Source organism: Nicotiana tomentosiformis, chromosome 1 (genome assembly GCF_000390325.3).
Source record: "Nicotiana tomentosiformis chromosome 1, ASM39032v3, whole genome shotgun sequence".
NCBI classification, from domain to species: Eukaryota; Viridiplantae; Streptophyta; class Magnoliopsida; order Solanales; family Solanaceae; genus Nicotiana; species Nicotiana tomentosiformis.
This window is the reverse complement of record NC_090812.1, coordinates 71167283-71189207: the sequence shown is the minus strand read 5'-3', so window position 1 is coordinate 71189207 and position 21925 is coordinate 71167283. Positions and strand designations below refer to the sequence as shown.

The following is a 21925-nucleotide window of genomic DNA, read 5'->3' as shown; positions in this document are numbered from 1 at the left end:
ATCCAGAACTGGTAAAGGGATACAACCGAGGCGCAAAGTTCTGGTGTTGCCCTCATGTAAACTTATGTGTGTGACAAAACCAAAAGAATAGCCTATATATATTCAATCAACTCTTGTCTTGTTCCCAAAACGCTCATTAGCAAAAATGAACGGTACTCTTGCAGTCTCCTGGATTCTGAGAATACACACAGAATATAATTCCAAATCCATAATAGAATCTATTGTCCGGTATAAACCAAGATCAGGTACAACATATGAACAGCACTCTTTCTTTCTCTATTTATGCTCTAAATGCCAATAAACATGATTCTGGAGGCCAATCCTATGTGAAGAAAAGAAACTTGTGAGATGAGACTAAGATAAGCCGAGGGCAATTTGTCACTGTTGTCATTGCTTTGATCTTCACTCTTTCCAATGCATGCCTGGCAGAATGATAGTAGATGCCCTAATCCAAGGTAAGATCTGGTGGACCTCTGTACTGTAAGTTTAGGACTATATCTTCTTAAGAAAGGGAAAAGGATAAAAGTGCATGTATAAACCATCTTGCTCTGAGCCTCTGAGATATACACCCAGTTTGTCATGATTGCAGATAAGCGCTGACTTGGCTACTGCATTGCAATAAATCGATTACCTTTGACAGACTTGGGAAAACCTCACCCTTAGGCTTGTAATGTCTGCTACCAAGTCATCAGGGACCAAAACTTGTGTTTTCTAGTAATGGCCAGTGAAGTATGTAGTCCGTCAATTTAAGCTGCCCCTTTAACATACTTGGGCACTCTGAAGTTTGCAGGACTGATATTTCTAGCTCCTAGGGTACTGATAGACAAGGCCTTCCGCTACACTCCTTGCCCTTGCATGCCCGAAAAGCTTGCTCACAATAGCCAATGCAAACTGTGTTGCTGTAGCAAGTCCCTGGCTTGTGATGAGTTTACCATCAATAACTACTTGAGTATCATTCACCCCATCTTTGAGCTTGTTTATGACGGTAGGATGTGCAGTGGCTTTCTTGTCCTGCTTAAGGAAGGAAGTTTAAATTAAACTTCTTCTCCCAAAATAAGACATTTGAATGGCTAACAGCATACCTTTATTAACCCCTGTCTCTGCAAGACTGCAGGTGAAGAGCAGATTGCACCAAATATTCTTCCGGCTGATTCTTGTTCCTTAAGCAACTTCTTCAGAACTTTTGACTTGTGCAACCGTTCAGCCCCAGTAGTTCCTCCCTAAAGAATTAGAACCAACTAATTACAAAAGCAAGTGATAGGACCTACAAAAATCATTCTCATTTACGAGTTGCTAATAGGTACATTTTCATCAGTATAGAGGCTTTCCTTTGTGCGCCTAAAACTTTCGGAGAACTGGTGGAAATGCTGGTTAAAGTTAAATGAGAAGATTTAGCCTCACCGGGAGGATAATCAAGTCATATATGGAGTCAGCAGTAGCATCAATCAACTTGTCTGCAACAATTTTTGTTCCACTTGATGCCAAGACCTGTGCTGATTTTTCCACTGAAGCCACCACAACATTCACCTTTGCTCGTCTTAGAATGTCTATCAATGTCACAACTTCAATTTCTTCAGACCCGTTAGCTACTGGAATGAGAACCTACAACATTGTGACGACAGAGAATTTCGACATGTTTCAGGAAAGAAATTCTTATTAAACAGAAAAGTGAAAAACCTGCTAGATGTAAAAATCAAGAAAAGGCAAAGCCTTTATTGTTTTTTACGCAACAGCATTATTAATCCTAGGAACACAAGTGAAAATTTCTCAACTAGTCAGACAGGCATCTGCCTGTAATTGTTCCTAAATAATGGAGTTACTTTTATATATATCTCAAGCACAAATTCCATGTGAAAGAGTATATTTCCTACGGTTGAGAACATTTTCAACAAACCCTTTTGCAAAGTCAAAAGAAAAAAAAATTGTGAGAAAGAGAAGTAAGCTGTGAAGAATAGTGTAACTCAAATGGCATTTTAAATCTTTAACCTTAATAGTGATATAGCTCAGTTAACTATTCAAGCACAAAGCTCCACCTCAAATTCAAGGCAGATACGATGAATGGATAAGCACCGAATAAGGAAAATGCTCATTCATAGATAAGACCCTTAAACAGTGCCCTTGACATTATTCCACAAGATAAAGAACTCATAGGAAGGTGATTACATTGTTATTGAATTTAACTCAGTAATTGCAGTTCAAAATCGAGCTATACAAAGCAAAGCTTACTTGCGGGGTGTGATCTAGAGACCATCCAACTTCATTAAATTCTTGTCTCTTTGGGTCGTCGTCTGCGGGATTCATTAACTGCACAAATGTACGGAAGTTCTATGAGCACAATCTAAGGATAACAAGCAAACTAATCAGATAAACAATGCAAGTCAGATACAAACAAATCAAAGGAAAATAAAAATGAAGTGTTCACTAAAGGTGTTTCATAACTGCAAGATGTGCATGCATAATCCATCTGTAGTTTAGCTGTAGCGTGTTGACTTGAACTTGTAAACTGAGTCAGAAGGAACAACTTTCTCTTAACACCCTTTTCATATTTGATCCTGGAAATAGAAATAAACTCCATTTTCCACCTCTCAAGTCAATGCTGGAAGCAATGGGGATACATAAGTTGCATCTCTTAGTTAAACATGTCCTCGGAACCTAACTAGCAATATTCATCATAGAATATATGTTTTCAGTATTTCAACCCAATACGAACTGGATAGAAAGAGGAATATTACTAAATAACAACCCATGAATGATCCACTTTTACCAGTCAGCTCAGCGTTGAGTTTAAATGCCAAATTTGTGTGGAGAGGAAGTGTAGAGCTAGAAGTTAAGTAGAGACTTTAAGAATATTAGTAATGTCATCCACTCACCAATAGTTCTCCAATTTCTTTGGCAACAGACTCACCAAACAGCTGATCCACTAAACATACGGCAAACTCAAATGAAGTACCAGGCCCGCGGCTTGTTGTTAGCTCCCCAGAGACTTGAGTGCTAGTTTTCACCGCCCGGAAGGATGGAATCTTGTCCATAAATGCAGGATGACAAGTGGACTTGAAGGAAACTGCATATCAGTTAGACGAACTAGGAACATAGACACTGCGCGAAAGCAAACTCAATAAACATAATCAATGGCGCACCTGTTTCCTCTTGAGAAGACCCCAAGGCAAAAGAGTGACAGCTGGAGCAGCACAAATGGCACCATAAAGTCGCTTCTCCTCAGCTTGCCTGCTTGTGATCTTCTTGAGAACTTCACAGTCTCTTAAACGAGCAGAACCTGGCATTCCTCCCTAGATTAAGTCTATACATCAGTTACCAAAGTTACTCCTATGACATTGATATATATATTAGATAAAGCCATTATGAAGGGAGCAGAAAGAATACCTATAAGCCTACTATCAAATCCAGAAGTTAAATTAGAGCGAAAATACTATGAGTCTATGTTCAAGCAAGAAAAATCTGTACAAGGACATAAGTGTTGCAACCAAAAATATGTGAAGCCTATTAATCATTGAAGCAAAAGGACACCTTGTATCCCTGTAACTTCTTTCACGGTTGAAACAATTCCAATCTCATAAGACAATTGTAACAATGCAAGACTTAACTAACTCAAGTTTCAATTTAACAGTACAGTTTACGCCAGCAAAAAATGTTTGTGAGACATTTGTACTTCAAAGAATCTGTCTTTCCCATAAATCTTCACAACTTGTAACAAACAAATATCTTTTACGGATATTTCATTAAAAATAATCAATGAAAGCCACAGTACTAAGGAAAGCTCATACTAACCGGCAATGCAACAAGATCATATATTTGGGTGGAACAAGCAGAGATGAAAGTATCGGCAACTAGCCTAGTGCCTCCTGATGCTTCAACTTCCAACTGCTGCTCTACTGACGCAATTGTTACCTCTGCACCAGCCCGGCGCAGAACATCAGCCAATATTACAGCTTCCATTTCTTCAGTGCCAAATCCAATTGGCACAAGAACCTATATGCACCAAATGAACAATAATGAGATACGAAGTAATTGAATAAACAAATATTGAGAGCAGAAAAGAATTAGACACCTTTTTGGGAGGGGTGGAAGTGGAAGTAGATGTGGGCGTAGTTATGGGGTCCACGGTAACTGTTGTAGACAGTGCTTTAGCTGATTTTAAAGATGGTGACTTTCGCTGTGGAGAGGCTGCAAATTTGACAGATGAAAATCTTTGGGAAATAGGGGTGAAGATGAGAATTGGAGACTTGGGAGTGGAAACTGAGAACATGGGCGATATGGATTTCATTATCAATGTAACAATTGTGTGTTGGTTGCCGGAGATTGTGTTCCAGCCGCCGGCGGGAATGCGAACAACGACGGAAATACGAGAATTTGGTGAGGTTACGCGGGGTGGGGTGGGGGGACTGAAGAAAACGGATAATGTCACGAATTACTATTAATTAAAACTGTTTAGATATTTTCAGTTCCCTTTTCTCTTTTTGGAGATGAATAAAAAAAACAAATTTAAAGAACTTTTTCACACTCCCTCCCGCCACCCCACCCCCCACCCCAAACTTCTCCAAATATCTTCTTTTTTTTCTACTAGAACTTTAAATACTACTTTTTTTTTAAAATCAACGAATATTTTCCAAACGCCTATAATGTTTAATTTAACTAATTAAGTAGGCTCTTTTATGAGAATGAAATAATTGAGTAGGCTCATGTTTTTCTTCTCTTAATAGAACAAGAGCCAAATGGTGGTTCATGAATTTTTTTTTTTGCAAAGCCTTTAAATACCACTATAAAATTATTTAATTTTTGAATTCTTGTTCGGAGAATGAAAAAAAATTATTTTCTTTTAATGAGGATAACTTGTATGGTCTGTATCAAAATTTAATTTGAAATTTGGCAATTAATGAGAATGATAGTCTCATAAATGAGAGGAGAAATGACATATCGTCAAGTAGTTATTAGAAACAAACATATACAGTAAAGTTGGTGCAAGAGAATGGAACTTGGGAGGAGAACAAGAACAAAAGAAGATGGAATAAAAGGAAAAATTGAACTAAAGGACATTAGATTAAATGAATTTGTGTAATTATGAACTTGATATTGCATGTGTCACGCCCCAAATCTGGGAGGCGTGGCTGGCACTCGGTGTCGTACTGCTCCGAGTGAACCACTCTGTAACTCATTTTCTTTGTAACTATCATGGGCCAATATGGCCACAACTCGTAATATATGACTATAAGTGGGCAAACGCTGTATCAATGAACAATCTTTCTTAAAACATGAATACATATGGGCCGTCAAGGCCTCTGACATATTGTACAAAATGAACTTCTGTCTACAAAGCCTCTAAGATTATTTGACATCAAATGGGATAGGGTACCTGCCTACCCATAAGTCTGTAGCAAAACTCTAACACGATGACTTATAGACTCGGCTGCACTCCGAATGAGGTGGAATTTTACCGATCCTTCGCTGAATATTAACCTCGTCTACCATGAGGGCTCGTCAAACTGTTTATATATACCTGAAGGCATGAATGCAGCATCCCCAACAAAAGGACGTCAGTACGAATAATGTACTGAGTATGTAAGGCAGAACTGAAACATAACAATAAATCAACATTAATTGAAGACATAAAAATTAACCTGAATAACTGAAGTGACATCATATGTGCATACTTATCATACTTACATATATATAATGCTTCTCTTTGAGACTATTATCCATATGTATGTTGCATGACTGCCCAACTTATCAGTGGTAACTGCCCGATCGTCCGTAGCGCAGTGGTAAATGTATGACTGCCCGACCGGCCGTAGCTTAGTGGTAAATGTGTAACTGCCCAACCGGCTGTAGCTCGATAGTAAATGCATGATTGCCCGACCGGCCGTAGCACGGTGGTAAATGAATATGCATGTCTTCCCAACCGGCCGTAGCACGGTGGTAAATGAATATGCATGACTGCCCAACCGGCCGTAAATAATAATACATAACTGCCCAACCGGTGGTAACTACCCGACCGGCCGTAGCACGGTGGTAAATGCATATATCACTATATTAAAAACATTAATATCTCTATCATAATACCTCAATAGAGAACTAGATACATACTTAGACATGCTTGAATATAACTTTACGGGAATGAATAACATAGAAATCCTAAACTGCTAAGAGTAGAACCACTTATGGAATATTATTACGTTTACGTATCGTTTCTTGGATCATGCCAAAAAGAAAAAAAGGATTAGCCTTAACATACCTTTGTCGTTTACCTAACCACATGACGACGGTTTAGCCCGTTAATACTCCAATCTCTTGAACCGACTTGAAGCTCCGGTTTAGAAATTAGAAATGGCTCTGGCAAAAGCAAAATAATACTAGTAGTATTTGGTAATAAAAGAGTTAGAGTTTCTTCATCTTTGGTTGTGTATACGGTTAAAACCGCTCCTCGATCATGAAGATCGATCGAGGATGGCATTTCAATCAAGGGGTATCTTCGGGGAGACCCCGAACGAATTCCGAGATGGGGGCGTCGAGCTCGGGCATTCGAATCGACCGATACAGGTCCCGAACATCGATGCCCAAAAGTGATCACCTAGCTCGAAACCAAGGCCGAGGTTCCGATCCGATACCGAGCTCGAGTCAGTATCGAGTTCACAGACAAAAAGTTGTTACAACCGCACCAAAGGAGAGAATCTCTATGGAAATTAAGGAGGAGACACACCATCATGGGTCCTCCACTAGTAATATTTATTCCATCATGTTACTATAGATAAAGTAGTGATCCTTGGCTATAAAAGGAAAGATAGTTTGTAATAGAAGGCACTTTTTGCTGGGATTAAGAATTCATTGTGTTTATCTTTCTAAAGCTCACTAAACATCTTTGTTCATCATCTTCTATTTTTCTACCATAAATACGTGTATTGTTATTTTCAAATAAAAGAAATTTACTTGCCTTTAGAACCATACATAAATTCAACGTTATCCGATTTTTCGGGTAAACAGTTTGGCGCCCACCGTGGGGCTAAGGATAACAAGTGATTATTTGATACAAATATACAGTACACTCCAGCTTACAACTTCATACCAGCAATGGCTCTGCCAATCGACCTCGATGCCGGCCTTCAGGATGAAACCAACAACTCGGTGCCTGTGGCCGAAAGGCTACCCAACAACGGCAACGAGGCTCGAATCGAGGAACCCGAAATTCAAGCTGAAGTACCAGTAGATATCAATTCACGAATAGCTCTAGAAGCGAATCAACGTTCCGAGCAGGAAAGAAGCGTTCAGGGTGGCGCTCGACCCATAGCCCGAGACACCCACAGCGCGGGGGAAATCGGGGTCAGCTTGCGTATGATTTTCGAAATGCTACAAGCCCAACAAGTAGTGATAGCTCAGTTGCAGAGCCAAACTCATATGCAAAGTAATCCTAACTCCAATCCACTTCTTCGAGAAGTAACCCCCAGAACGGAGCCCGACACAGTGAAATCGAACGAGCAAAAATCAAGAACTGCTCCTGAAATTGCTAAACTACTCGAGGAACTCACAAAACGAGTCGAAGCCAACGACAAAAAATTCGAAACATATGATGCTAGGATCGATCAGATCCCGGGGGCTCCGCCCATGATGAAAGGGCTGGATTCGAAGAAATTCATACAAAAGTCTTTTCCATCGAGCGCGGCCCCGAAACCGATCCCAAAAAAGTTCCGTATGCCCATAATTCCCAAATATAACGGTACGACCGATCCTAACGAACATCTCACCTCCTATACATGTGCCATCAAAGGCAACGATTTGGAAGACGATGAGATCGAGTCCGTATTATTGAAAAAGTTCGGAGAGACCCTCGCAAAAGGAGCAATGATCTGGTATCATAACTTGCCACCAAATTCTATCGATTCTTTTGCCATGTTAGCAGATTCGTTCGTAAAAGCACATGCTGGTGCCATAAAGGTCGCGACGAGGAAATCGGATCTATTCAAAGTGAAACAAAGGGGTGACGAAATACTGAGGGAATTCGTATCCCGGTTTCAAATGGAACGCATGGATTTGCCACCAGTCACGGACGACTAGGCCGTACAAGCTTTCATCCAAGGGTTAAACGGACAAAGTTCGACAGCATCACGTCGGCTAAAACAAAGCTTGATCGAATACCCTGCAATAACTTGGGCGGATATACACAATCGGTATCAATCGAAAATCAGGGTCGAATATGATCAATTGGGATTTTCGTATGAACCCACGCGTCAGAACCGCGCAACCACTAAAATTCTGAAGCAAACTAACAGAGAACAAAGGTCAAACAGAGACCGACACCAGTCGTACGTCACAGATCGAGTGAACCACGGTTCGGCACATGAGACAGTTAGGAATAACCGCAAGTATGATAGGGGGCAAAATTCTCGGGGACTTATGAGCAAGAGAGGCTTTGATAAATATGCCGATCCTATAGAAGTTCCTCGATTATCAGAATATAACTTCAACATCGATGCATCTGCCATAGTATCGGCTATCGGACGCATCAAAGATACCAGATGGCCTCGACCCATGCAGACCGATCTGGCCCAAAGGAATCCCAATCAGATATGCGAGTATCATGGCACCCATGGTTACAAAACGGAAGAATGCAGACAATTAAGAGAGGAAGTAGCCCGCCTGTTTAACAAAGGGCACCTTAGGGAATTTTTGAGTGATAGGGCGAAGAACCATTTTAAAAACAAGGACTTCGGCAAGCAAAACGAAGAAGAAGAACCACAACACATCATTCACATGATCATCGGCGGCGTCGATACCCCTCAGGGACCTTTGCTCAAACGCGCTAAAACGTCGATTGTGAGGGAAAAGCAATCTCGAATTCAAGATTACACTCCCACAGGGACTTTATCGTACAATGATGAAGATGTAGAGGGAATCATCCAACCCCATAATGATGAATTGGTAATATCCGTACTCATGAATAAAATTAAAATTAAGCGTGTGTTAATTGATCCAGGTAGCTCGGCCAATATCATCAGATCGAAGGTCGTAAAATAGCCCGGCTTACAAAATCGGGTCGTATCCGTAACTTTGGTTTTAAACGGATTCAATATGGCATGCGAAACCACCAAGGGCGAGATAACCCTACCGATAAACGTCGCCGGAACAATTCAGGAAACAAAGTTTCACGTGATCGAAGGCGATATGAGATATAACGCCCTTTTCGGAAGGCCATGGATCCACAACATGAGACCTGTACCTTCGACCCTACACCAGGTCCTCAAATTCCCAACACCGACAGGTGTCAAAATAGTGTACGGAGAACAACCGGCCGCAAAGGAAATGTTCTCCGTCGAGGAAGCAAAACCAACATCTTCGTCTTCGCCATTGAATGGATCGGGTTCAAAAGGAGGGACAGTCGAAGACCGGAACGCCAAATAGCAACCAAAGACATCGGCCCCGACCCAACCAGATAAGCAGAGCATCGAAGAAGATAATGATCAGTGGATCCCTCGATCCTTCGTGACCCCGATGACTCCGATGCCACCAAATCGACTATTGAGGAATTGGAGCAAATCATTTTGATCGATCACTGGCCCGAACGAAAGGTATACTTGGGAAGGGGTTTGAGACCCGAACTCAGGAAGAAAATCATTCAATTTCTTATCGATAACATCGATTGCTTTGCTTGGTCCCACTTAGATATAACAGGAATCCCGCCGGACATAATGACACATCGACTAAGTGTGTCCCCTGGATTCAGACCGGTGAAGCAAAAAAGAAGACCACAATCGGAGGTGAAGCACGCATTCATAAAATATGAGGTAACTAAACTGCTCAAAATAGGATCCATTAGAGAGGTAAAATACCCCGAATAGTTGTCCAATATGGTCGTAGTGCCTAAAAAGGAAAACAAACTTAGAATGTGTATAGACTACAAGGACTTGAACAAAGAATGTCCCAAAGATTCTTATCCACTGCCCAACATCGATCACTTGATCGATGCCACGGCAGGCCACGAGATCCTTACTTTTCCCGATGCCTATTCCGGGTACAATCAAATCCAGATGAACCCGGAAGACCAGGAAAAGACTTCGTTTGTGACCAGATATGGAACATATTGTTATAACGTAATGCCCTTCGGGCTAAAAAATGCAGGAGCTACTTATCAACGCCTAGTAAATAGAATGTCCGAAGAACAAATAGGTAAATCAATGGAAGTCGATATTGATGACATGCTAGTCAAGTCCCTGTGCGCAGAGGACCATTTGACCCATTTGCAGGAAACGTTCCATATTCTAAGGAAATACAACATGAGGCTCAACCCCGAAAAATGTGCTTTCGGAGTCGGCTCGGGTAAGTTCCTCGGCTTCATGGTGTCAAATCGGGGAATCGAGATTAACCCAGACAAAGGCTATTGAAGACATCACCATCGTGAACAGCGTGAAAGCTGTACAAAAGTTAATAGGAAGAATAGCAGCCTTAGGCCGATTCGTTTCGAGATCATCAGATCGAAGCCACAAATTTTTCTCTCTACTCAAAAAGAAGAACGACTTCGCTTGGACACCGGAATGCCAACTAGCGTTACAAGAACTGAAACGATATCTATCGAACCCACCACTGCTACATACTCCAAAAGCCGACGAAAAACTTTACCTGTACTTGGCAGTATCAGAAGTCGCCATAAGCAGCATCCTGGATCGAGAAGAGGAAGGTACGCAATTTCCTGTTTACTACGTAAGTCGGACCTTAGGGGAAGCGGAAACTAGATATCCAGGCTAGGCATAGTTTTAAAATCTCCCACGGGTAACATTATTAGGCAAGCTATTAAAACTATCAGGTTAACTAACAACGAGGCCAAGTATGAAGCCATAATTGCAGGTCTCGAGCTAGCTAGAAATTTGGGAGCAGAGGTCGTTGAGGCCAATTGCGACTCTTTGCTAGTGGTGAGTCAAGTAAACAAAACCTTCGAAGTCCGAGAAGACAGAATGCAAAGGTATTTGGACAAACTGCTTATCACTTTGAACCTTTTCAAACAATGGAGTCTACGACATGTTCCACGAGAACAGAATAATGAGGCCGATGCGCTTGCTAATTTGGGATCATCGGTCGAGGTGAATAATTTGAACTCGGAAACTATCGTTCAACTTTCAAGATCTGTAATCGAAGAAGGGCACGCTGAAGTAAATTCTACTAGCTTAACCTGGGATTAGAGAAACAAGTATATTGAATACTTAAAAAACGGAAAGCTCCCTTCAGACCACAAAGAGTCCAGGACCCTTCGAACTAAAGCTGCTCGATTCACTTTGACTGTGGATGGAACGTTATATCGAAGAACATTCGATGGACCAATGGCGGTATGCATAGGTCCGGGAGATACCAATTACATCCTCCGGGAAGTACACGAGGGCACTTGTGGCAATCACTCCGGTGCCGACATATTAGTTCGAAAAGTGATCAGAGCAGGGTATTATTGGATCGATATGGGCAAAGACGCAAAAGAATTTGTTCGTAAATGCGATAAGTGTCAAAGGTTTGCTCCAATGATCCATCAGCCCGGAGAAAAACTTCACTCGGTCCTATCGCCATGGCCATTCATGAAATGGGGAATGGACATCGTCGGTCCCCTACCGTCGGCCCCCTACCGTCGACCCCAGGTAAAGCCAGATTTATTTTGTTTATGACTGACTATTTTTCTAGATGGGTTGAAGCGCAGGCATTCGAGAAAGTAAGAGAAAAAGAGGTTATCGACTTTTTGTGGGATCATATCATATGCCGATTCGGGATACCATCCGAAATAGTATGTGATAATGGGAAGCAATTCATTGGCAACAAAATCACAAAATTCTTCGTAGACCACAAAATAAGAAGGATACTAGCAACCCCATACCACCCCAGTGGAAACGGACAAGCCGAATCAACAAACAAAACTATTCTTCAAAACCTGAAAAAGAGATTGAACGACGCTAAGGGAAAATGGAGAGAAATCCTGCCCGAAGTCCTTCGGGCATACCGAACAACATCGAAATCCAGTATAGGGGCGACCCCATTTTCCTTAGTATATAGCTCCGAAGCATTGATACCAGTCGAAGTCGGAGAGCCTTGTCCCAGATTTCGATTCATGACGGAAGAATCAAATAACGAGGCTATGAACACCAGCCTTGAATTATCGGACGAAGGACGAGAAGCTGCCCTCATCCGGTTGGCCGCACAAAAGCAACGAATCGAAAGGTATTACAATCGAAGAACTAAACTTCGCCACTTCAGGCCAGGGGACTTGGTGTTAAGGAAAGTCACCATCAATACTCGAAATCCAAACGAAGGAAAACTAGGACCAAATTAGGAAGGACCATACCAGGTGCTCGAGCACTTTGGGAAAGGATCGTACAGGCTCGGCATCATAAACGGCAAACAGCTATCAAGTAGTTGGAATGTATCACATCTAAAACGGTACTACTGCTAAGGTCCGACCTTACCCAAGTTCGAACAAAGAACAGAAGTATTCTTCTACTCAAAAGCACGTGTTGCACTCTTTTTTTCTTAGACCGGTTTTTTCCCAAATGGGTTTCTTGCGGCAAGGTTTTTAATGAGGCAACCATCAATCGTGCTGCGCTTTCAAAACAGTATCCGAGGCTTTCGACCCTTAGCCCGAACGGCCTCGAATACCGGGGGGGCACCAGGGCCTCAAATACACCGAGTTCAGATGCAACAAAGTCTTCTCACAACAATAGAGGAAAAATTGTAAGAGCCAAAATGGTCAAAATAAACCACGCTCATATTAGATTGCCCCAAAACATATGTACAATGACTTGAGATTTATTATGCAACCAGAATTAACGATCACTCAAACATTAAGCCTACGGGCTAACACATTATCTCGAGTTCGAAATAAACAAGCCTACGGGCTACTTCTATATCAAGTTCGAAATACTCAGTCGACCGTTGAGCCTACGGGTTACTTCAACATCGAGTTCGAAATAATCACTCGAATATTAAGCCTACGGGCTACTTCTATATCAAGTTCGAAATACTCAGTCGACCGTTGAGCCTACGGGTTACTTCAACATCGAGTTCAAAATAATCACTCAAATATTAAGCCTACGGGCTTCCACATTATCTCGAGTTCGAAATAATCACTCGAATATTAAGCCTACGGGCTTCCACATTATCTCGAGTTCGAAATAATCATTCGAATATTAAGCCTACGGGCTACCACGTTATCTCGAGTTCGAAATAAACACTCGAATGTTAAGCCTATGGGCTACTTCTATATCAAGTTCGAAATACTCAGTCGACCGTTGAGCCTACGGGCTGCCGAGTTCGAACAAGGACCCAATCGAATTTGAAACATTGAAAAAGCTACGTTTACTCAGAATTTACGTTAACAACCACATTATCATCGACTCAACAAGCAAAATCGACCTTGTTATATATATACAAAATTGCCTACGTAATTAATTTACAGATAATGAGAATTAGACTCTAAGCTTCTGGGTCGGGGTCTTCCCCACCCTCGGACCCGCTTTTGCTACCATCATCGTTATCATCGTCATCATCATCAGAAGCCAAGGCTTCAGCTTCCGCTTCAAGCTCTTTTGCCTTTCTTACCTCTTCGGTAAGATCGAAACCTCGAGCATGAATCTCCTCGAGGGTCTCCCTCCGAGATCTACACTTAACAAGTTCGGCAACCCAATGAGCTCGAGCATCGGCAATCTTCGCCGCTTCCCGGGCCTCCACCTGAGCGGCCTCAGCATCAGCTCGATATACAGCAATAGACTTATCCGCCAAAACTTTCGACGACTCAACCTCCGCCTTAGCCTCAGCAAGTCGTATCTCAAGCTCATCGATTTTCTTAGCCTGAACCGACAACTTTTGCTTGACGTTTCGAAGCTGAACGTCGGCTGATAATAACTTTGTTAAGATAGTTTCTTTCTCCGCTGCCAGGCGGTCAATAGTCTCCTTCCACTGGTTGCATTCGGCCCGGATTTGATCGACCTCCTCTCGAAGTAGCCCGATCCTCTCGATCTTTTGCTGCAACTGAGACAACGGATGGTTAACTTCCACAGTCGAGTCGAATCCATACTTTAACAGAACGAGGCTCACCTGCTGATCGAGCTCGACCCTTTCTTCACGAACCTTAGCCAAATCCGCTTGAAGATCCTTTATAGCCTCCTCCTTTTTGCTACAAAGAAGCCGAAGGTCATCTCTTTCACCTAGGACCTTCCGGAGTTCGGCCTCACACTGGCTAAGATCAACTCGAAACCTACCGATGGCCTGCATAGTTAGAAACAGTCATCAATACCAATAAAGCAAAAAAGGATCACCGATATCGGAACCGTCAAGTATGGAAAAGAACAAAGAAGCCAAGTATGGAATAATCATTACCCGAGTAATAAAACGCTGAGCTTCCTCTAACAAAAGAGAAGCATCACCGATATCGGAACTATCATCAACACCAGTAAAACAATCCTTAAAAGGATCCGCTGCACCTGAGCCAGCACCAATATCAGGAGTCTTCAGCTCTCGAGCCTCCTTCAACGCCTCCTCAGAAAAAGACGAAAGGGAAGGTGAATGACCCATTGCCATTGCCCCGAGCAAATCACTCGGAGTACTCCGATCGAGACTTAGGTCTTCGGAACCAACCCCGATGGGCACGGCCGCCATAGGCTCAGCAGCTCTAGCAACTTCGACTGCCTCCGTAGGTCGGATTACCAAAGCCGAGGAGCTATCTTCTTCTTCTTCTTTCTCCCTCAGTCGATGGACCGAGTCGATCAAAAGGGCAATAATTTTTCTCCTCACCGTTCGAGTTTTGGGCTTAGGGTCCTCCGGCCAAGAGGAAGCCCCTCGTTTCTTTTCTTTTCCCTGTTCCAGGACCGAGGGCTTATTGCCTTCATCACCGCTCGAAGGCCGCAAAACGGCATCCCTAGTTACACCTATATACAAGGGAAAAATCGATAACGAAATGAACGCAGAATATACCTCGAGGGAAACAGGAACCAAACCTCACCATGATTCTTGGCCTCCCATCTACCTTTAGCCAAATCACGCCAAGTGCGCTCGGCATAGGATAAAGTTGAGGCTAACTTTCGAACCCAATCCTCGAGATCAGGCACAGCTTGTGCCATCCAAGGTGCAGCTGAACATCAGAAAATAATATTAACAAATATGGAAAAAGACACGAAAAGCAAACACGGATCACTTACGATCGAAGTTCTATTTTTCAGGAAATAACATCTTTTCCTCCGGGATAAGATCACGAGTCCTCACTCGAATATATCGACCCATCCAGCCTCGATCCTTATCTTCATCGATGCTCGACATCAAAGCCTTCGATGCCCGATGATATAGCCTAATAAGTCCACGATAAATCTGAGACCGATACAGTCGTATAAGGTGGCTCAGAGAAAAATCCAACCCTCCGGCTTTGATAGAGAAGAAACGCAATAAGATGACTATACGCCATAAGGAAGGATGAATTTGGCCGAGGGTGACCTGATATCTCCTGCAGAAATCAAAAATCACGGGATCGACAACTCCCAACGTAAAGGGATAGGTGTAAACACTTAAAAATCCCTCCACATAGGTAGTGACGCTCTCATCGGAGGAGGGGATTTGTAACACAACCTCAGGACCCCAGCCGCAGTCTTTTCTGACGGCCTCGAGGTGAACCTTCGCTATAGAGCATATATACATCGACACGTGCTCACACCGACCCGGAACGGACGAAGGATTCTCCACCTTAAAATAGTTTTTAAAATACACGGGCCGGGAATATAATCTTGAACTGACGGCTCGGTCGGCGCCTTATTGTCACACGGCCGTAAGGAAGAAGCTTTCTCCTTGTGAGGTACGATTTTTGAAGTTTTCGCCATTAATCCGAGAAGAAAAAGTCGCAAAGAAAGGTGAAAGAGGGGACAACACTGAAAACTCTGGTATAAGCGGCACTAAAGCAACGAAATAAGAGAAACTAATCAAAGAGAATTTGGGGAAAAGGGGAAGCACAAAAGTCGAAAACATTATATGTGAAAACTATTTATAAGGCATGGCGATTCGTTTCTAGCGGTGGCCGGCCACCGACTGACACACATTAAATGCCTCGATAAAACTAAATCAATGGGACAGCTATCACGCACGTCATAGTCAAAGCCGATAGAAACATCATTATCGATTCGGTCGAACTTTAGGGAAATCACATCGTTTCTCGTCATCTCCTTTTCTAGAAACGAGGGGGCTATCTGTATACGGTTAAAACCGATCCTCGGTCATGAAGATCGATCGAGGATGGCATTTCAATCAAGGGGTATCTTCGGGGAGACCCCGAACGAATTCCGAGATGGGGGCGTCGAGCTCGGGCGTTCGAATCGACCGAGGTAACATCGACCGATACAGGTCCCGAACATCGATGCCCAAAAGTGATCACCTAGCTCGAAACCAAGGCCGAGGTTCCGATCCGATACCGAGCTCGAGTCAGTATCGAGTTCACAGACAAAAAGCTGTTACAATCGCACCAAAGGAGAGAATCTCTGTGAAAATTAAGGAGGAGACACACCATCATGGGTCCTCCACTAGTAATATTTATTCCATCATGTTGCTATAGATAAAGTAGTGATCCTTGGCTATAAAGGAAAAGATAGTTTGTAATAAAAGGCACTTTTTCGCTGGGATTAAGAATTCATTGTGTTTATCTTTCTAAAGCTCACTAAACATCTTTGTTCATCATCTTCTATTTTTGCACCATAAATACGTGTATTGTTATTTTCAGATAAAAGGAATCTACTTGGCTTTAGAACCATACATAAATTTAACGTTATCCGATTTTTCGGGTAAACAAGTTGGCTTATTATGATGATCATCAACAAAAACTCCATGAAAGGATCTGTTAGATTTCTGTATTTCTTGAACCACAATTTTCAAATTAGAAGAGCTGATATCCAAGTGTTTTTATGTGAAGCTGAGTTTGATGAGAATGAATATTGAGAAGTCTTAAGGTACAAAAAGATGTAGAATACTATCAAAGTTGAAGTTATGAAAGCTAGAATAGTTGGTTTTATGAATGAACCTTTGAACCTACGATTCCATTGAGATGAAACAACCATATTTGTTAAACTTTCTCTCAGGTTCATGAAGAAGGTTTATGTTTATAGTGTGGAGAAGAGAGGGAGCTGGATTTTATTCAAAAAGAAAACCATGAAATGAAAAGTACTCTTCTTATAATAATATTACAACTTTTTCTATAAAAAATGTATAGTAGTTCCTTAGATTTAAAGTGAATGGAAGGTATTGAAAGTTATCCTATATTTCCTTCCTTTAAATGCTGCCACCGTCAACTATCCTTCTCAAGGTCTCATGCCACCTATTTTAATACATGTAAGAGTCACAATGTTCCTAAAGGCAAAAGCTGTCACGTCAGATTAAACATAAAACTTCTTAAGTGTTTGGAAATTGAAATAACTAATAAAAGGATGATAAATATGATTTTAATAAAAGAAAGTTCTGCCTTTAGTTTAAAGCTAAAAATAGACCCATAATAAGATATGAACTATATTAAAGAAGCCAACGTACTACTCAAATGCCAATTATGGCATTTTCATGTAAAAGAAAATAAACAGCGGGTCTTCTTTATCATCTCCTACAGGAAAGACTAGTGTTTATAGTAACCAAATAATTGAAGCATATCTTGAGCACATAAGTATAAAAGAGGCGTATGAACAAGTAGCACACAATTCTTCCTAATCTCATATAAAGAGTACAAATTTTCGTACTGCTTAATTCTTAAAATGGTAAAAGATAACTTTTTTTTCTTGTGAGAAAATAATTTCTATCTTTACAATAAAGAAAATCTCATAAACTTTCTCATATTATATATGTGTAAAATTTAAAGCATATTCGAAAGTAGTAATATTAATAACTATATAAAATCAAAATTTTCAAACTTTTTACAAAAATATTCCACTTAAAATATCATATCAAATGTATATGACGGTATCAAGGTTGTTAAACTTACGGGGTCTTATAATAACATAGTCACGAATCCTCTATAATCTCATGAATGGTCTTAATCCCTTCGAGCTCGTATGAGTTACTATGACTTATCCTAATATTAAAGTACGGGATGTAACATCCTTTCCCCCTTTAAAACATTCGTCCTCGAATGTTAATTCTTAGGGATTTACAAAATTTTCACTAGGGTCTCCTCTGTAACTAAACTAAAACCCAACCTCTATCTGAAGTCTCGACTATTCACAACCTTTTCTACTTCAGTATCTCGTATCTTCTTCACCTTTAACTTACTTACCTTTCAATCTCACATCGTATCTTCTGTTTCTTTCATAACCTCCCTTCCACATTACGCATTAAAGCTCTACTATAATACCTGTACCTCTGGTGCATACAAAATCTCGCGACAACTTCATATTGACTTCTTACGACTCAGCTCTATGGCACGATCTGGAAACAAAAGAAGGGTAACATATCCTAAATGCCCTATAGCCTCTCAATTATAAATGTGGCACGCAACACACCCATAAGTGAGTGTCTACTAGGCACGGCTTTGTAGACTCCCTAGGACACGATCCACTCTGATACCACTTTGTCACGCTCCAAACCTGGGGAGGCGTGGCTGGCACTCGGTGCCGTACTGCCCCGAGCGAACCACTCTGTAACTTATTTTCTTTGTAACTATCATGGGCCAATATGGCCACAACTCGTAATGTATAACTATAAGTGGGAAAACGTTATATCAATGAACAATCTTTCTTAAAACATGAATACATATGGGCCGTCAAGGCCTCTAACATACTATACAAAATGAACATCTGTCTACAAAGCCTCTAAGATTATTTGACATCAAATGGGATAGGGTACCGGCCTACCCATAAGTCTGTAGTAAAACTCTAACACGATGACTTATAGACTCGGCTGCACTCCGAATGAGGTGGAGTCTTACTTATCCTTTGCTGAATACTAACCTCATCTACCATGAGGGCTCGTCAAACTGTTTACCTATACATGCAGGCATGAATGCAGCGTCCCCAACAAAAGGACGTCAGTACGAATAATGTACTGAGTATGTAAGGCAGAACTGAAACATAACAATAAATCAACATTAATTGAAGGCATAAAAATTAACCTGAATCTCTGAAGTGCCATCATATGTGCATACTTATCATACTTACATATATATAATGCTTCTTTTTGAGACTATTATCCATATGTATGATGCATGACTGCCCAACTGATAAGTGGTAACTGCCTGACCGGCCATAGCGCGGTGGTAAATGTATGACTGCCCGACCGACCGTAGCTCGATGGTAAATGTGTAACTCTCTAACTGGCCGTAGCTCGGTGGTAAATGCATGACTGCCCGACTGGCCGTAGCACGATGGTAAATGAATATGCATGTCTTCCCAACCGGTCGTAGCACGGTGGTAAATGAATATACATGACTGCCCAACCGGCCGTAGCACGGTGTTAAATGAATATGCATGACTGCCCAACCGGCCGTAAATAATGATACATAACTGCCCAACCGGTGGTAACTGCCCGACCGGCCGTAGCACAGTGGTAAATGCATAAAGATGCATGTATCACTATATTAAAAACATTAACATCTATATCATAATACCTCAATAGGGAACTAGATACATAATTAGACATGCTTGAATATAACTTTACGGGAATGAATAATATAGACATCCTTAACTGCTAAAAGTAGAACCACTTATGGAATATCATTACGTTTACGTATCGTTTCTTGGATCATGCCAAAAAAGAAAGAAGGATTAGCCTTAACATACCTTTGTCGTTTACCTAACCACACGACGACGGTTTAGCCCGTTAATACTCCAATCTCTTGAACCGACTTGAAGCTCCTGATTAGAAATTAGAAATGGCTCTGGCAAAGGCAAAATAATACTAGTAGTATTTGGTAATATAAGAGTTAGAGTTTCTTCATCTTTGGTTGGCTTATTATGATGATCATCAACAAAAACTCCATGAAAGGATCTGTTAGATATCTGTATTTCTTGAACCACAATTTTCAAATTAGAAGAGCTGATATCCAATGGTGTTTTTATGTGAAGCTGAGTTTGATGAGGATGAATATTGAGAAGTCTTAAGGTACAAAAAAAATGTAGAATACTATCAAAATTGAAGTTATGAAAGCTAGAATAGTTGGTTTTATGAATGAACCTTTGAACCTACGATTCCATTGAGATGAAACAACCATATTTGTTAAACTTTCTCTCTGGTTAAACTTTCTCTCTGGTTAAACAACCATATTTGTTAAACAACCATATTTACGTATCGTTTCTTGGATCATGTCAAAAAAGAAAGAAGGATTAGCCTTAACATACTTTTATCGTTTACCTAACCACACGACGACGGTTTAGCCCGTTAATACTCCAATCTCTTGAACCGACTTGAAGCTCCTGATTAGAAATTAGAAATGGCTCTGGCAAAGGCAAAATAATAGTGTGGAGAAGAAAGGGAGCTGGATTTTATTCAAAAAGAAAATCATGAAATGAAAAGTACTCTTCTTATAATAATATTACAACTTCTTTCTATAAAAAATGTATAGTAGTTCCTTAGATTTAAAGTGAATGGAAGGTATTGAAAGTTATCCTATATTTCCTTCCTTTAAATGCTGCCACCGTCAACTATCCTTCTCAAGGTCTCATGCAACCTATTTTAATATATGTAAGAGTCACAATGTTCCTAAAGGCAAAAGCTGCCACGTGAGATTAAACATAAAACTCCTTAAGAGTTTGGAAATTGAAATAACTAATAAAAAGACGATAAATATGATTTTAATAAAAGAAAGTTCTGCCTTTAGTTTAAAGCTAAAAATAGACTCATAAGATATGTGTTATAAAATAAAAACTTTAAAGTAAAAAAATCAAAGACAAGTATAGAGGGAGATTGATATTTTTATTCAACTTCAAACTGTTGTACATAATGAACTGAAAATTTCTCTATTTATAGAAGAAAGGAAGTAGTTGCGAGGCTTTTCAGGAAGCAGCTGCAAGGCTTTTCTTTAGCTGCTTGTAAGTTGTCTGCATGAGTTGCTTGCAACTTGCCTGTTTAATAAGAAGCTGCTGCAAATCATTTCATTGAACTGCTTGCAACCTGCCTGCATCAGCTGCTTGTAGATAAATTTCAACAGAGTACTAAATGGATAATCTTCTTCAGGAAGATTATCTATAGCAGGGTAATAAATGGACATCCACAATAATTATTTTCATAACACTCCCCTTTGAATGTTCATTAAAAGGTATTGTGAATCGTTAAAACCTTACTAGGAAAAATTCAGTGGAAAAAATCCTAATGAAGGAAAAAGAGTATGCATATTTAGTAATACGTATTTCTAGCTGCCTCATTAAAAACCTTATAAGGAAAACCCTGTGAGAAAAAACCTTAGTAAGGAAAAAAGAGTACATCGCGTATTTTACTCCCCCTGATAAAAACTTTGTTTCAAATATTTGAGTCTCCGCATTCCAATCTTGTATACCATCTTCTCAAAAGTTGAAGTTGGTAAAGATTTAGTAAATAAATCTGTCGGATTGTCACTTGAATGGATTTGTTGCACATCAATGTCACCATTTTTCTAAAGATCGTGTGTGTAGAATAATTTTGGTGAAATGTGCTTCGTTCTATCTACTTTTATAAATCCTCCCTTCAATCGGGCTATGCATGTAACATTGTCTTCGTATAAAATTGTGGGTATTTTCTCACATTCCAAACCACATTTTTCTCGAATAAAATGAATTATTGATCTCAACCATACGCATTCCCTACTTGCTTCATGAATAGCTATTATTTCAGAATGATTTGAAGAAGTGACAACAGTAGATTGCTTTGTGGAGCGCCATGATATGATAGTACCTCCACATGTAAAAACGTACCCGGTTTGAGATCTAGCTTTATGGGGATGAGATAAATAACCTACATCTGCATAACCAAC

At 40.7% G+C, this 21925-nt stretch overlaps 1 protein-coding gene and 1 long non-coding RNA gene across 3 annotated transcripts; both read right to left on the bottom strand.

The window, feature by feature from the left end:
* Nucleotides 1-195: 195 nt before the first annotated feature.
* On the bottom strand, nt 196-4466 carry LOC104112079 (protein DJ-1 homolog C). Of its 2 annotated transcripts, XM_009621907.4 has the most exons (8): nt 4067-4466; nt 3787-3987; nt 3138-3287; nt 2871-3050; nt 2227-2304; nt 1402-1602; nt 1083-1220; nt 196-1011 (listed from the first exon to the last, which is right to left on the bottom strand). In XM_009621907.4, the coding sequence occupies exons 1-8, from the start codon at nt 4280-4282 to the stop codon at nt 802-804; spliced, it is 1374 nt and encodes a 457-aa protein (XP_009620202.1). In that variant the 5' UTR covers nt 4283-4466; the 3' UTR covers nt 196-801. The 2 variants fall into 2 exon arrangements, with proteins under 2 accessions (XP_009620202.1, XP_018631785.1); XM_018776269.3 differs by lacking the exon at nt 4067-4466 and having other exon boundaries at nt 3138-3298; nt 3787-3926.
* A 14205-nt stretch (nt 4467-18671) lies between these two features.
* On the bottom strand, nt 18672-20601 carry LOC138898653 (uncharacterized). Its single transcript, XR_011410838.1, has 2 exons — nt 20319-20601; nt 18672-19858 (listed from the first exon to the last, which is right to left on the bottom strand). It is a non-coding gene; the product is annotated as an uncharacterized lncRNA (long non-coding RNA).
* Nucleotides 20602-21925: the final 1324 nt, after the last annotated feature.